This window comes from Narcine bancroftii, chromosome 3 (assembly GCF_036971445.1).
Source record: "Narcine bancroftii isolate sNarBan1 chromosome 3, sNarBan1.hap1, whole genome shotgun sequence".
NCBI lineage: Eukaryota > Metazoa > Chordata > Chondrichthyes > Torpediniformes > Narcinidae > Narcine > Narcine bancroftii.
In genome coordinates, this window is record NC_091471.1 from 269,768,896 (window position 1) to 269,782,490 (window position 13,595).

The 13,595-nt window shown below is 65.9% G+C and overlaps 1 protein-coding gene across 4 annotated transcripts in view; it reads left to right on the forward strand.

Moving 5' to 3' along the window:
* The first annotated feature begins 938 nt into the window (after nucleotides 1–938).
* The window catches only part of dazap1 (DAZ associated protein 1), a 29,830-nt gene continuing 17,173 nt past the window's right edge, over nucleotides 939–13,595 (forward strand). For 2 of the 4 annotated variants that reach the window (XM_069928095.1, XM_069928097.1), the window contains exons 1-5: nucleotides 939–1,207; nucleotides 9,719–9,759; nucleotides 10,417–10,583; nucleotides 12,768–12,842; nucleotides 13,456–13,566. In XM_069928095.1, the coding sequence (XP_069784196.1) occupies nucleotides 1,179–1,207; nucleotides 9,719–9,759; nucleotides 10,417–10,583; nucleotides 12,768–12,842; nucleotides 13,456–13,566 (423 nt within the window). In that variant the 5' untranslated portion in view covers nucleotides 939–1,178. The remainder of the gene's footprint in view (nucleotides 1,208–9,718; nucleotides 9,760–10,416; nucleotides 10,584–12,767; nucleotides 12,843–13,455; nucleotides 13,567–13,595) is intronic. The other 2 variants (XM_069928098.1, XM_069928096.1) reach the window with 2 other exon arrangements.

Consider the following 13,595-nt stretch of genomic DNA (forward strand, 5'->3'; position numbering starts at 1 on the left):
ATAGCTCTTTTAGGGCCTCATACTTACCCTGTTCTGGAGGCTGCTGTAGGAAATCAATGCCCCTTGCTGCAATGTCCTGGGCTAGCAAGCTCACCACGTAGTAGTACTTTGTGGAATCAGTGGAGATGTGCTACAGTTGAAATTGAGCTTCTGCCTATTCGAACCACACCAGTGGTTGCGATGTCCAGAACGTTGGCTGTTTTAGTTAAACTGTGTGGAGTACCAATGGGTCGGTCATCTTTGGGTCCAAATTCTGTTTGGACCAGTTGGTGGATCACCAATGTAGTGAGGCACTACTGCAGAGTGAGAGAAGAACAACACTCACAGGTGTATTATGTGAAGACAAGACTGATTTATCGATTTCCAGCTCTGCTTTTATAGACCCAGCTTCCCGCCACTGGGCCTGGTATTCCCACTGCTGCCAGTGGATGTGGCGTTAACAGTGAGCTGGCCTTTGATTGGCTGCCATGTGGGCTTGTGGCCAGTGAAGGCCATTAGTGTGTGCAGGTATTCCGTACTCGCCATGTTAGTTTGCTTGCCACTACAGGATGCTGACATTAGGAGAAGGTTCAGAAGAAGTTCACAAGTATGATTCTGGGAATACGAGGAATATTTGACAACTCTTCGCCAACACTTGTTTGAATTTAGAATGAGGAAACCTCATTGAAATATTTTTAATGTTGAAAGGCTTGTTGTTTCCCATGGTGAGAGAGTTGAGGACAAGAAGATATAACTTCAGGCGTTGTTAATAGGGTAACCTATGACCATGACCTCCTTTTGCAATGGTCTCCCACGTTGGGCATTGGCCTCCACCGACCAGGCGACCAAAGGAGACTACATCTCCCGGCAACCCCTTGGGGTCCAGCGGGATCGCGCCACCCGGCAGGGCCCGGATGCTGGGTTGCCGGGCAACGCTGACGTGTGGTGCGGGAAGCCCCGTAGCGCTGCGGTTGTTGCGCAGTCCCGGCGTCCGTTGGCTGTCGCCCTGTGTCGGAGCAGCGCACGCGCGGACGGACAGCCAGGCCGAGTCGAGCCGCCATCCCGTCCACACCGTGACCTCCAGCCGCTCAGCGCGACCGGAGGGGAGGACAGGAAACACGGGTGACCCACCCCAGGATCCGCCCGCCGCCCTCACGCCGACAAACCTGGGGACCTCCCCGCCCGCCACGCCGGCCGCCATGAACAACCAGGGCGGCGACGAAATCGGGTAAGGCCATGGGGGGTGGTTGGGGAGGGGGGAGGAGAGACTGGGCCGCTGGGCCTGCGCTCGCGTTGGGGGCCGTTCCTCCTTGCAGCGTTCGATGGCCGGCCGTTGGGAGCGCGGCCTCCACCTCGGGGGGAGGGTTTGGAGCCGGCCGGGCTGCGGGAATCACGGGCTGGGGAAGGGCCGAGGGAGCGGTAATGGCGGCGTCCGAAGGTCAAGGCGCGGATCGTCGATCTCCTGGCAACCAGGGCCCTTCCTTGATCAACCGCGTGGCCTCGCCATTCTTCTCACCACTCACCCAGTGACACCCCCCCTCCAGTGGCCCGCCCCGTGGTGCCCCCCCCCCCGCCAGTGGCCCCCCCCCCCGCCAGTGGCCCGCCCCGTGGTGCCCCCCTCCAGTGGGCCGCCCGTGGGGCCGCCCCGTGGTGCCCCCTCCAGTGGCCCGCCCCGTGGTGCCCCCCTCCAGTGGCCCGCCCCGTGGTGCCCCCCTCCAGTGGCCCGCCCCGTGGTGCCCCCTCCAGTGGCCCGCCCCGTGGTGCCCCCTCCAGTGGCCCGCCCCGTGGTGCCCCCTCCAGTGGCCCGCCCCGTGGTGCCCCCTCCAGTGGCCCGCCCCGTGGTGCCCCCTCCAGTGGCCCGCCCCGTGGTGCCCCCTCCAGTGGCCCGCCCCGTGGTGCCCCCTCCAGTGGCCCGCCCCGTGGTGCCCCCCTCCAGTGGCCCGCCCCGTGGTGCCCCCCTCCAGTGGCCCGCCCCGTGGTGCCCCGCTCCAGTGGCCCGCCCCGTGGTGCCCCGCTCCAGTGGCCCGCCCCGTGGTGCCCCGCTCCAGTGGCCCGCCCCGTGGTGCCCCGCTCCAGTGGCCCGCCCCGTGGTGCCCCGCTCCAGTGGCCCGCCCCGTGGTGCCCCGCTCCAGTGGCCTGCCCCGCTCCAGTGGCCCGCCCCGTGGTGCCCCGCTCCAGTGGCCCGCCCCGTGGTGCCCCGCTCCAGTGGCCCGCCCCGTGGTGCCCCGCTCCAGTGGCCCGCCCCGTGGTGCCCCGCTCCAGTGGCCCGCCCCGTGGTGCCCCGCTCCAGTGGCCCGCCCCGTGGTGCCCCGCTCCAGTGGCCCGCCCCGTGGTGCCCCGCTCCAGTGGCCCGCCCCGTGGTGCCCCGCTCCAGTGGCCCGCCCCGTGGTGCCCCGCTCCAGTGGCCCGCCCCGTGGTGCCCCGCTCCAGTGGCCCGCCCCGTGGTGCCCCGCTCCAGTGGCCCGCCCCGTGGTGCCCCGCTCCAGTGGCCCGCCCCGTGGTGCCCCGCCCCGTGGTTCGCCCCCCTCCAGTGGCCCGCCCCGTGGTTCGCCCCCCTCCAGTGGCCCGCCCCGTGGTTCGCCCCCCTCCAGTGGCCCGCCCCGTGGTTCGCCCCCCTCCAGTGGCCCGCCCCGTGGTTCGCCCCCCTCCAGTGGCCCGCCCCGTGGTTCGCCCCCCTCCAGTGGCCCGCCCCGTGGTTCGCCCCCCTCCAGTGGCCCGCCCCGTGGTTCGCCCCCCCCCTCCAGTGGCCCGCCCCGTGGTTCGCCCCCCCTCCAGTGGCCCGCCCCGTGGTTCGCCCCCCTCCAGTGGCCCGCCCCGTGGTGCCATCCCCCTCCAGTGGCCCGCCCCGTGGTGCCATCCCCCTCCAGTGGCCCGCCCCGTGGTGCCATCCCCCTCCAGTGGCCCGCCCCGTGGTGCCGCCCCCCTCCAGTGGCCCGCCCCGTGGTGCCATCCCCCTCCAGTGGCCCGCCGCGTGGTTCGCCCCCCCCCTCCACTGGCCCGCCCCGTGGTGCCATCCCCCTCCAGTGGCCCGCCCCGTGGTGCCATCCCCCTCCATTGGCCCGCCCCGTGGTGCCACCCCCTCCAGTGGCCCGCCCCGTGGTGCCACCCCCTCCAGTGGCCCGCCCCGTGGTGCCACCCCCTCCAGTGGCCCGCCCCGTGGTGCCACCCCCTCCAGTGGCCCGCCCCGTGGTGCCACCCCCTCCAGTGGCCCGCCCCGTGGTGCCACCCCCTCCAGTGGCCCGCCCCGTGGTGCCACCCCCTCCAGTGGCCCGCCCCGTGGTGCCACCCCCTCCAGTGGCCCGCCCCGTGGTGCCACCCCCTCCAGTGGCCCTCCCCATGCTGCCACCCCCTCCAGTGGCCCGCCCCGTGCTGCCACCCCCTCCAGTGGCCCGCCCCGTGCTGCCACCCCCTCCAGTGGCCCGCCCCGTGCTGCCACCCCCTCCAGTGGCCCGCCCCGTGCTGCCACCCCCCTCCAGTGGCCCGCCCCGTGCTGCCACCCCCTCCAGTGGCCCGCCCCGTGGTGCCACCCCCTCCAGTGGCCCGCCCCGTGGTGCCACCCCCTCCAGTGGCCCGCCCCGTAGTGCCACCCCCTCCAGTGGCCCGCCCCTTGGTGCCACCCCCTCCAGTGGCCCGCCCCGTGGTGCCACCCCCCTCCAGTGGCCCGCCCCGTGGTGCCACCCCCTCCAGTGGCCCGCCCCGTGGTGCCACCCCCCTCCAGTGGCCCGCCCCGTGGTGCCACCCCCCTCCAGTGGCCCGCCCCGTGGTGCCACCCCCCTCCAGTGGCCCGCCCCGTGGTGCCACCCCCCTCCTGTGGCCCGCCCCGTGGTGCCACCCCCCTCCTGTGGCCCGCCCCGTGGTGCCACCCCCCTCCTGTGGCCCGCCCCGTGGTGCCACCCCCCCTCCTGTGGCCCGCCCAGGTGCCTCCCCCCTTCCAGTGGCCTGCCCTGCACCCCCTCCCCCTTCCAGTGGCCTGCCCTGCACCCCCCCCCCTTCCAGAGGCCTGCCCTGCACCCTCCCCCTTACAGTGGCCTGCCCTGCACCGCACCCCCCCTTCCAGTGGCCTGCCCTGCACCCCCCCCCCTTCCTTCCAGTGGCCTGCCGTGCTTCCCCCCTTCCAGTGGCCTGCCCTTGGCCCCCACCCCTATTTCCAGTGGCCTGACACTGTGCCCCTCCCCTTCCAGTGGTCTGCCATGCACCCCCCCCCCGTTCCGGTGGCCTGCCATGCACCCCCCTTCCAGTGGCCTGCCCTGCACCCCCCCCCCTTCCAGTGGCCTGCCCTGCACCCCCCCTTCCAGTGGCCTGCCCTGCACCCCCACCCCCTCCAGTGGCCTGCCCTGCACCCCCACCCCTTCCAGTGGCCTGCCCTACACCCCCCCCCCCCCCTTCCAGTGGCCTGCCCTGCACCCCCCCCCTTCCAGTGGCCTGCCATGCTCCCCCCTTCCAGTGGCCTGCCCTTGGACCCGCCCCTATTTCCAGTGGCCTGACCCTGTGCACCCCCCCTTCCAGTGGCCTGCCCTGCCCCCCCCACCCCCTTTCAGTGTCCTGGCCACCCCCCCTTCCAATGGCCTGCCATGGCACCCCCCCCGCCCCCCTTCCAGTGGCCTTCCATGGCAACATCCCCCCTTCCAGTGGCCTTCCATGGCAACATCCCCCCTTCCAGTGGCCTTCCATGTCAACACCCCCCCTTCCAGTGGCCCGCCCCTGGCGTCCCACCTCCCACGGCCCGTCCCTGGCGCCCTGACTCCCGCAGACCCTCCCGCGGCCCGCCACTGGCCTCCCGCGGCCCGCCCCGTGGCGCCCTCCCCTCCCGCGGCCCGCCCCGTGGCGCCCTCCCCTCCCGCGGCCCGCCCCGTGGCGCCCTCCCCTCCCGCGGCCCGCCCCGTGGCGCCCTCCCCTCCCGCGGCCCGCCCCGTGGCGCCCTCCCCTCCCGCGGCCCGCCCCGTGGCGCCCTCCCCTCCCGCGGCCCGCCCCGTGGCGCCCTCCCCTCCCGCGGCCCGCCCCGTGGCGCCCTCCCCTCCCGCGGCCCGTCCCGTGGCGCCCTCCCCTCCCGCGGCCCGCCCCGTGGCGCCCTCCCCTCCCGCGGCCCGCCCCGTGGCGCCCTCCCCTCCCGCGGCCCGCCCCGTGGCGCCCTCCCCTCCCGCGGCCCGCCCCGTGGCGCCCTCCCCTCCCGCGGCCCGCCCCGTGGCGCCCTCCCCTCCCGCGGCCCGCCCCGTGGCGCCCTCCTCTCCCGCGGCCCGCCCCGTGGCGCCCTCCCCTCCCGCGGCCCGCCCCGTGGCGCCCTCCCCTCCCGCGGCCCGCCCCGTGGCGCCCTCCCCTCCCGCGGCCCGCCCCGTGGCGCCCTCCCCTCCCGCGGCCCGCCCCGTGGCGCCCTCCCCTCCCGCGGCCCGCCCCGTGGCGCCCTCCCCTCCCGCGGCCCGCCCCGTGGCGCCCTCCCCTCCCGCGGCCCGCCCCGTGGCGCCCTCCCCTCCCGCGGCCCGCCCCGTGGCGCCCTCCCCTCCCGCGGCCCGCCCCGTGGCGCCCTCCCCCTCCCGCGGCCCGCCCCGTGGCGCCCTCCTCTCCCGCGGCCCGCCCCGTGGCGCCCTCCCCCTCCCGCGGCCCGCCCCGTGGCGCCCTCCCCTCCCGCGGCCCGCCCCGTGGCGCCCTCCCCTCCCGCGGCCCGCCCCGTGGCGCCCTCCCCTCCCGCGGCCCGCCCCGTGGCGCCCTCCCCTCCCGCGGCCCGCCCCGTGGCGCCCTCCCCTCCCGCGGCCCGCCCCGTGGCGCCCTCCCCTCCCGCGGCCCGCCCCGTGGCGCCCTCCCCTCCCGCGGCCCGCCCCGTGGCGCCCTCCCCTCCTGCGGCCCGCCCCGTGGCGCCCTCCCCTCACGCAGCCCGCCCCGTGGCGCCCTCCCCCCCCCGTGGCGCCCTCCCCTCCCGCGGCCCCGCCCCGTGGCGCCCTCCCCTCCCGCGGCCCGCCCCGTGGCGCCCTCCCCTCCCGCGGCCCGCCCCGTGGCGCCCTCCCCTCCCGCGGCCCGCCCCGTGGCGCCCTCCCCTCCCGCGGCCCGCACCGTGGCGCCCGCCCTCGAGCGTGGGCCCCCCCCTCCCGAGCGTGGCCCCCCCTCCCGAGCGCGTCCCCCCCTCCCGAGCGCGTCCCCCCCTCCCGAGCGCGTCCCCCCCTCCCGAGCGCGTCCCCCCCTCCCGAGCGCGGCCCCCCCTCCCGAGCGCGGCCCCCCCTCCCGAGCGCGGCCCCCCCTCCCGAGCGCGGCCCCCCCCTCCCGAGCGCGGCCCCCCCTCCCGAGCGCGGCCCCCCCTCCCGAGCGCGGCCCCCCCTCCCGAGCGTGGCCCCCCCTCCCGAGCGTGGCCCCCCCCTCCCGAGCGCGGCCCCCCCCTCCCGAGCGCGGCCCCCCCCTCCCGAGCGCGGCCACCCCTCCCGAGCGCGGCCCCCCCCTCCCGAGCGCGGCCCCCCCCTCCCGAGCGCGGCCCCCCCCTCCCGAGCGCGGCCCCCCCCTCCCGAGCGCGGCCCCCCCCCTCCCGAGCGCGGCCCCCCCCCCTCCCGAGCGCGGCCCCCCCCCTCCCGAGCGCGGCCCCCCCCTCCCGAGCGCGGCCCCCCCCCTCCCGAGCGCGGCCCCCCCCTCCCGAGCGCGGCCCCCCCCTCCCGAGCGCGGCCGCCCCCTCCCGAGCGCGGCCCCCCCCTCACGAGCGCGGCCCCCCCCTCCCGAGCGCGGCCCCCCCCTCCCGAGCGCGGCCCCCCCCCCCCTCCCGAGCGCGGGCCCCCCCCCTCCCGAGCGCGGGCCCCCCCCTCCCGAGCGCGGCCCCCCCCTCCCGAGCGCGGGCCCCCCCCCTCCCGAGCGCGGCCCCCCCCCTCCCGAGCGCGGGCCCCCCCCCCCGAGCGCGGGCCCCCCCCTCCCGAGCGCGGGCCCCCCCCCTCCCGAGCGCGGGCCCCCCCCCTCCCGAGCGCGGCCCCCCTCCCGAGCGCGGGCCCCCCCTCCCGAGCGCGGGCCCCCCCCCTCCCGAGCGCGGGCCCCCCCCTCCCGAGCGCGGGCCCCCCCCCTCCCGAGCGCGGGCCCCCCCCTCCCGAGCGCGGGCCCCCCCCCTCCCGAGCGCGGGCCCCCCCCCTCCCGAGCGCGGGCCCCCCCCCTCCCGAGCGCGGGCCCCCCCTCCCGAGCGCGGGCCCCCCCTCCCGAGCGCGGGCCCCCCCCCTCCCGAGCGCGGGCCCCCCCCCTCCCGAGCGCGGGCCCCCCCCTCCCGAGCGCGGGCCCCCCCTCCCGAGCGCGGGGCCCCCCCCCTTCCCGAGCGCGGGCCCCCCCCCTCCCGAGCGCGGGCCCCCCCCCTCCCGAGCGCGGCCCCCCCCTCCCGAGCGCGGGCCCCCCCTCCCGAGCGCGGGCCCCCCCTCCCGAGCGCGGGCCCCCCCCCTCCCGAGCGCGGGCCCCCCCCTCCCGAGCGCGGGCCCCCCCCCCTCCCGAGCGCGGGCCCCCCCCTCCCGAGCGCGGGCCCCCCCCTCCCGAGCGCGGGCCCCCCCCCTCCCGAGCGCGGGCCCCCCCCCTCCCGAGCGCGGGCCCCCCCTCCCGAGCGCGGCCCCCCCCCAGAGCGCGGCCGACCCCCCGAGCGCGGCCCCTCTCCAGCGCGAGGCCCCTCCCCCCCGGACAGCACCACTACTACCTTACCACTGTTGCGCGCACACCACACCTCTGCCAAGTGGTGCAGACCCCTCATGTCGAGCAAATTCCCCCCCCATCCCTTGCTTGAGCACCCTTCCCCCCTTCAAGTGGATAGCATACTCCCTTGCCAGTTGAGAACGCGACACCCGCCCCCTCATCAGCGGAGCGGCCCCCTCGCCGGCGGACCGCCCCCCTCGCCCTCGCCGGCGGACCGCCGCCCACGCCCTCGCCGGCAGACCGCCCCCCTCGCCCTCGCCGGCGGACCGCCGTCCTCGCCGGCGGAATCCTCCCTCGCCCTCGCCGGCGGAATCCGCCCTCGCCCTCGCCGGCGGAATCCGCCCTCGCCCTCGCCGGCGGAATCCGCCCTCGCCCTCGCCGGCGGAATCCGCCCTCGCCCTCGCCGGCGGAATCCGCCCTCGCCCTCGCCGGCGGAATCCGCCCTCGCCGGCGGAATCCGCCCTCGCCCTCGCCGGCGGAATCCGCCCTCGCCGGCGGAATCCGCCCTCGCCGGCGGAATCCGCCCTCGCCCTCGCCGGCGGAATCCGCCCTCGCCCTCGCCGGCGGAATCCGCCCTCGCCCTCGCCGGCGGAATCCGCCCTCGCCCTCGCCGGCGGAATCCGCCCTCGCCCTCGCCGGCGGAATCCGCCCTCGCCCTCGCCGGCGGAATCCGCCCTCGCCCTCGCCGGCGGAATCCGCCCTCGCCCTCGCCGGCGGAATCCGCCCTCGCCCTCGCCGGCGGAATCCGCCCTCGCCCTCGCCGGCGGAATCCGCCCTCGCCCTCGCCGGCGGAATCCGCCCTCGCCCTCGCCGGCGGAATCCGCCCTCGCCCTCGCCGGCGGATTCCGCCCTCGCCCTCGCCGGCGGATTCCGCCCTCGCCCTCGCCGGCGGATTCCGCCCTCGCCGGCGGATTCCGCCCTCGCCCTCGCCGGCGGAATCCGCCCTCGCCGGCGGATTCCGCCCTCGCCCTCGCCGGCGGATTCCGCCCTCGCCGGCGGATTCCGCCCTCGCCCTCGCCGGCGGATTCCGCCCTCGCCCTCGCCGGCGGAATCCGCCCTCGCCCTCGCCGGCGGAATCCGCCCTCGCCGGCGGAATCCGCCCCCCTCGCCGGCGGAATCCGCCCCCCTCGCCGGCGGAATCCGCCCCCCTCGCCGGCGGAATCCGCCCCCCTCGCCGGCGGAATCCGCCCCCCTCGCCGGCGGAATCCGCCCCCCCTCGCCGGCGGAATCCGCCCCCCTCGCCGGCGGAATCCGCCCCCCTCGCCCTCGCCGGCGGAATCCGCCCCCTCGCCCTCGCCGGCGGAATCCGCCCCCCTCGCCCTCGCCGGCGGAATCCGCCCCCCTCGCCCTCGCCGGCGGAATCCGCCCCCCTCGCCCTCGCCGGCGGAATCCGCCCCCCTCGCCCTCGCCGGCGGAATCCGCCCCCCTCGCCCTCGCCGGCGGAATCCGCCCCCCTCGCCCTCGCCGGCGGAATCCGCCCCCCTCGCCCTCGCCGGCGGAATCCGCCCCCCTCGCCCTCGCCGGCGGAATCCGCCCCCCTCGCCCTCGCCGGCGGAATCCGCCCCCCTCGCCCTCGCCGGCGGAATCCGCCCCCCTCGCCCTCGCCGGCGGAATCCGCCCCCCTCGCCCTCGCCGGCGGAATCCGCCCCCCTCGCCCTCGCCGGCGGAATCCGCCCCCCTCGCCCTCGCCGGCGGAATCCGCCCCCCTCGCCCTCGCCGGCGGAATCCGCCCCCCTCGCCCTCGCCGGCGGTGCGGAATGCCCTCCCCATAGTGCATGCCTCATTGAGTGACCCGACAGTGATGCCCCCTGTGAAGGCCATGCCCCCCCCCCTGTCAGTTCTGCCCATCCCCCAGTGAAGCCCCCCCACCAGACTTGTGCTAGGTTGTATTTACAGAAAAATGAAGACTATTCCCAGTGTGTGAATGTTTGGTGTTGAACTCATGGTAACTTCAAATTTTGGTCATCTTTCATCTTGGTGCTAATCATAAAGTCTATATAATTTCAAAACTGCTTCATTCTTGTTCTGGAGCCCATTGTGTAATTTCTGTGTTCCTTGTTTAGGATTTATTTTTAGAAAGATGATTATACTGGTATTCCTTGTATTTTAGGAAGCTGTTTGTGGGTGGTCTTGACTGGAACACTACACAGGGTAAGTTTTGCATGTGTTTCCTTTTGTACTGTTAATTTGTACATATTGAAGTTTATTTTATTTTCGAAGGGTAGGCTTTATGGGTGAGTTATTTATATAGTTCGTTATTTCAAAAGTGAGGTAAAATACCTTTATAATTTTCACAATTGTTTTAAAATGAAATAGAATGGGGGCATTGTATAATTTACAAGCACATCATTTGAGTTGAAGGTGTGGAGGAAGAAAATGTATTAATGAAAAGATCTGCTTGTCTGTAATCTTTCAATGATGCCACATATCCTACTGAGTTCCACTGATTTGCTTTTGAAACTGTATCTTGCTGATTACTTTGGAGTCTATTAAATGCATATATCGATGTTTACTAACATTGAAAACTGTGGATGAAATTTTCTTTCTTCTTGCAGATCTATTTTCCCCTCTTGTGGACTTGTCTCCCCCAATATTTGACCAGCTTGGTCTTTTCCAAAGCTGCCTGTTTATTCAGAAATTTTACTTTTGTGCTGCTGTGATTAGGCTTACAAATTACGAGGGTGTAAAATCAACAACTTTAAGCACAATTATTGGTTTAATTTGTGTGCACTAATTTACATATTAAAGACTCTTGCTTATGCTGTGCAAAATAAAGAAAATAAATTTATGACTTTATATTTTCAACAGAGACCCTCCGTGATTATTTTTCCCAGTATGGAGAGGTGGTCGATTGTGTAATAATGAAGGATAAAATGACAAATCAATCTCGAGGTTTTGGGTTTGTGAAGTTCAAGGATCCAAACTGCGTGGGCACAGTACTAGCTAGTAGACCTCATAATCTTGATGGAAGAACAGTGAGTTGATTTAAAAACTGATTTGATTGAGTGTAAATTTCCATGGTTACGTGTTAAAATAATTCTGTAATATCAACTCAAATTTTCCATACAGTGAATTAACTATCCAAAAGTTAAGTTTTATTTTTCTGGCATTTAGCCGTTAAGCTATTCTGTCTTTTGAAGTTATTTTTTTCTCTATGTACAGTAAAATGCCTATTACCCGGCACCTACGGGGATCACGAATGTTGGTTATGCAAATTTTCCAGTTGAGTGAGACTCCCTCTTCTAACACCTAATACACCTGCATTAAGAATACACCATTTAAAACACAGTGCAAAATGTAATGTAGTCTTTTATTATATGAAGTTCATTTTTAATCAGGTAATTTCCATAACTTAAAAAATTTAATTTCGAGCACTGGTCACTTGTGCTGTTAGCATTGCGCAAGGTGCTATGTTAACAATGCTATCATCATTGTTAACCCCCCCCCCCCCCCCCATGCGACAAGCCGACTCACCTCCACACAAGTGACCCGGTCAAGTCCTTGGCACAACTCACTAACATTCATCCATGTATCCCGGTCAGACCCTTGGCACACAAGTGCTGTTACAGTGTTGCACTAAACATGCCACAAGTTAACAGAAAAAGGCTCACTAATATATTAATAATGTACTAATAAAGATGAAACTCTTGCGAGGCAAGGAGAGGGAGACACTAGGAGAGTTGCCCCAGTGGCAAGTGGCACCGGCTGGGTCTTCAGCCTGGGCACTGCCATTTTATTCAAATACAACTTTATTCAAACAGCTTCTGCAGGCAGAGTACAGGCGGTACATTCTGTTGGCTGAATTTTTGCTCCCAAATGGTTGCGTGTGTTTTGCAGAACATTTATTGCTACAGTTTTAAGCTTTTTACATTTTGTTCATTCATATTTATTTTTATACTTATTTATTCTGTTTTTTTATGTGCTGGATAATGGGGATTTTACTGTACTATTAAATTAAGGGATATGGAAATGGTAAAATTGGAACTGAGGTAAAAGATGAGCTATGAAACTCACAAATGATGGAGTAAGTGATGCCAAATTTGTATTTCATTTTTAACATATTTATTTTCAATAACATTTTCAATTAATATTGTCAGACAGACGTTACTTAGTTTTTAATATTGTGAAATTGGAGTTTAAATTTCTCTGTGTTGCATAAGCCCCCTTATGACTTTGCTCAAAGTTTATGGGCTCCCTTCCCTGTGAAGCAGTTGGTTTCTTTAGTACTTCTATCTACTACATTAAAATATTTAAAAAATGATTTCAGCCCTCACCCCTGCCAAAACCTTCTGTGGCTCTCGAGGGGAGTATGTTCCCCATTGATAATGGCTGTTTTAAGTTTTTTTTGAAGTTGCTAATCATAAGAGGGAATTGTGACGTTATTTAATAATTTGTTGTTATGCCCTGAGCATTAATGCACTACACAAATAAGTGGTGTTTATTGATTGGGATGCATTTGCAAGATTTGTTCATGTAAGTTTGCTGGTACCTACATTTTTGTATATAGAGTATTTGACAGCATATAAGATCCCCTTTTTTCCTCAAAAATTTCCCCGGGGTTTGTATGCAAAGGTTACATTTTGGAGAGCATGGTATTTGCACCTGGGTTACCCTCCTAGAGTCCAGGGCACCACTTAAATCCCCCTTCCCCAGCAAGCACTGTCACCACTCGCAACCCAACCCCCAACCCCCCCCCCCAGCACTGCCTCCCCTAACCTCCTAGGCATTGCTGCTCCTATCCCATCTCTCACCCTGCCCTGAGCACCGCTGCCCTAACCCCCCCTGAGCACTGCAGCTCATAACCCAATCCCCCTTGTGCTCTGCCGCTTCTAACCCTACCCCCACCCCCCCCCCCCCCCGAGTACCGCCACTCCTAACCCTAAACCCCTCCCCCACTGGGCACCACTGCCGCTATCCTGGACATAGAAGGTACTCTCATCCTAGTGTTTGTCCTCAAACAATACTAAATAAAACATGGTGGTCACACACTGAAACATGGACCTACTTTCCAGTAAATAAACTAAAACGTGTATTTACTTCAGGAATCTTGGGTGTCAGTGCCCAGTCTTTCCCAAAGCTTATTGTATACCTGAATTGAATGGTGTACCGTCTGATTTGCCTTTTGTATTCTGGGTTTAAATATTGTTTTATTTTTCAAGATTGATCCAAAGCCATGTACACCTCGTTCCATGCAGCAGGAAAAACCAAAACCCAAAGAAGGTGGTGGATGGGCTGTAAGTATTGGACGTGGAATGTTTTCTATGTTGGGTTTGTTTGTTTGTTTGGTGGAATATTCTAAAACTTCTCTTTCACTGTCTAAAAATAATTCTGATTTATATTATTTGATAATTTGAGATTACAGATGTTATGTTTCTCTTCTGGCAGCTTTAATTGGTATAGAAGAAATCCATTCTGTGGTGATCTTAATCCCTAAACGTTTTTGAGTGCAAGAAAGAAAGGATATTGGTTTTGTTGAATTGTAAAACTGGTTTCAGTCCATTTTTACTGATGTAGCCAGCATTATGGAGTTCTAGTCTGTCATTGTCTTTCTTAGCTTCAGTCAATGTGTTAGTAAGATGGTTTGGGCTATTTGCAGATAATCTTTGCATACTCTAAATGTACTGTATAATGGTTAATAGGAAAAAAAATCAAATCTGATTGTTCTATTTTTAAATTAACCAAATTTTCAACCTTATTATTACAAATTGAGAATGAAATTTTGCAAAAAATGTGTTTATATTTTTAGCTCACAGATGAGACTTTACATGCCGGGTGCTGTATTTGCAATTTTTGGATCACACCACAGTAATATTGTGATATCATAAATAATGTAAATAATTTTTACAGAAGGGTTCACAAAGCCAGAGCAGCAATAAATCAAAGAAGGTATTTGTTGGTGGCATTCCTCACAATTGCAGTGAAACAGAGCTCAAGGATTACTTCAAAAGATTTGGAGTGGTGAGTAATTTGTCATGTTAGTTCTTATG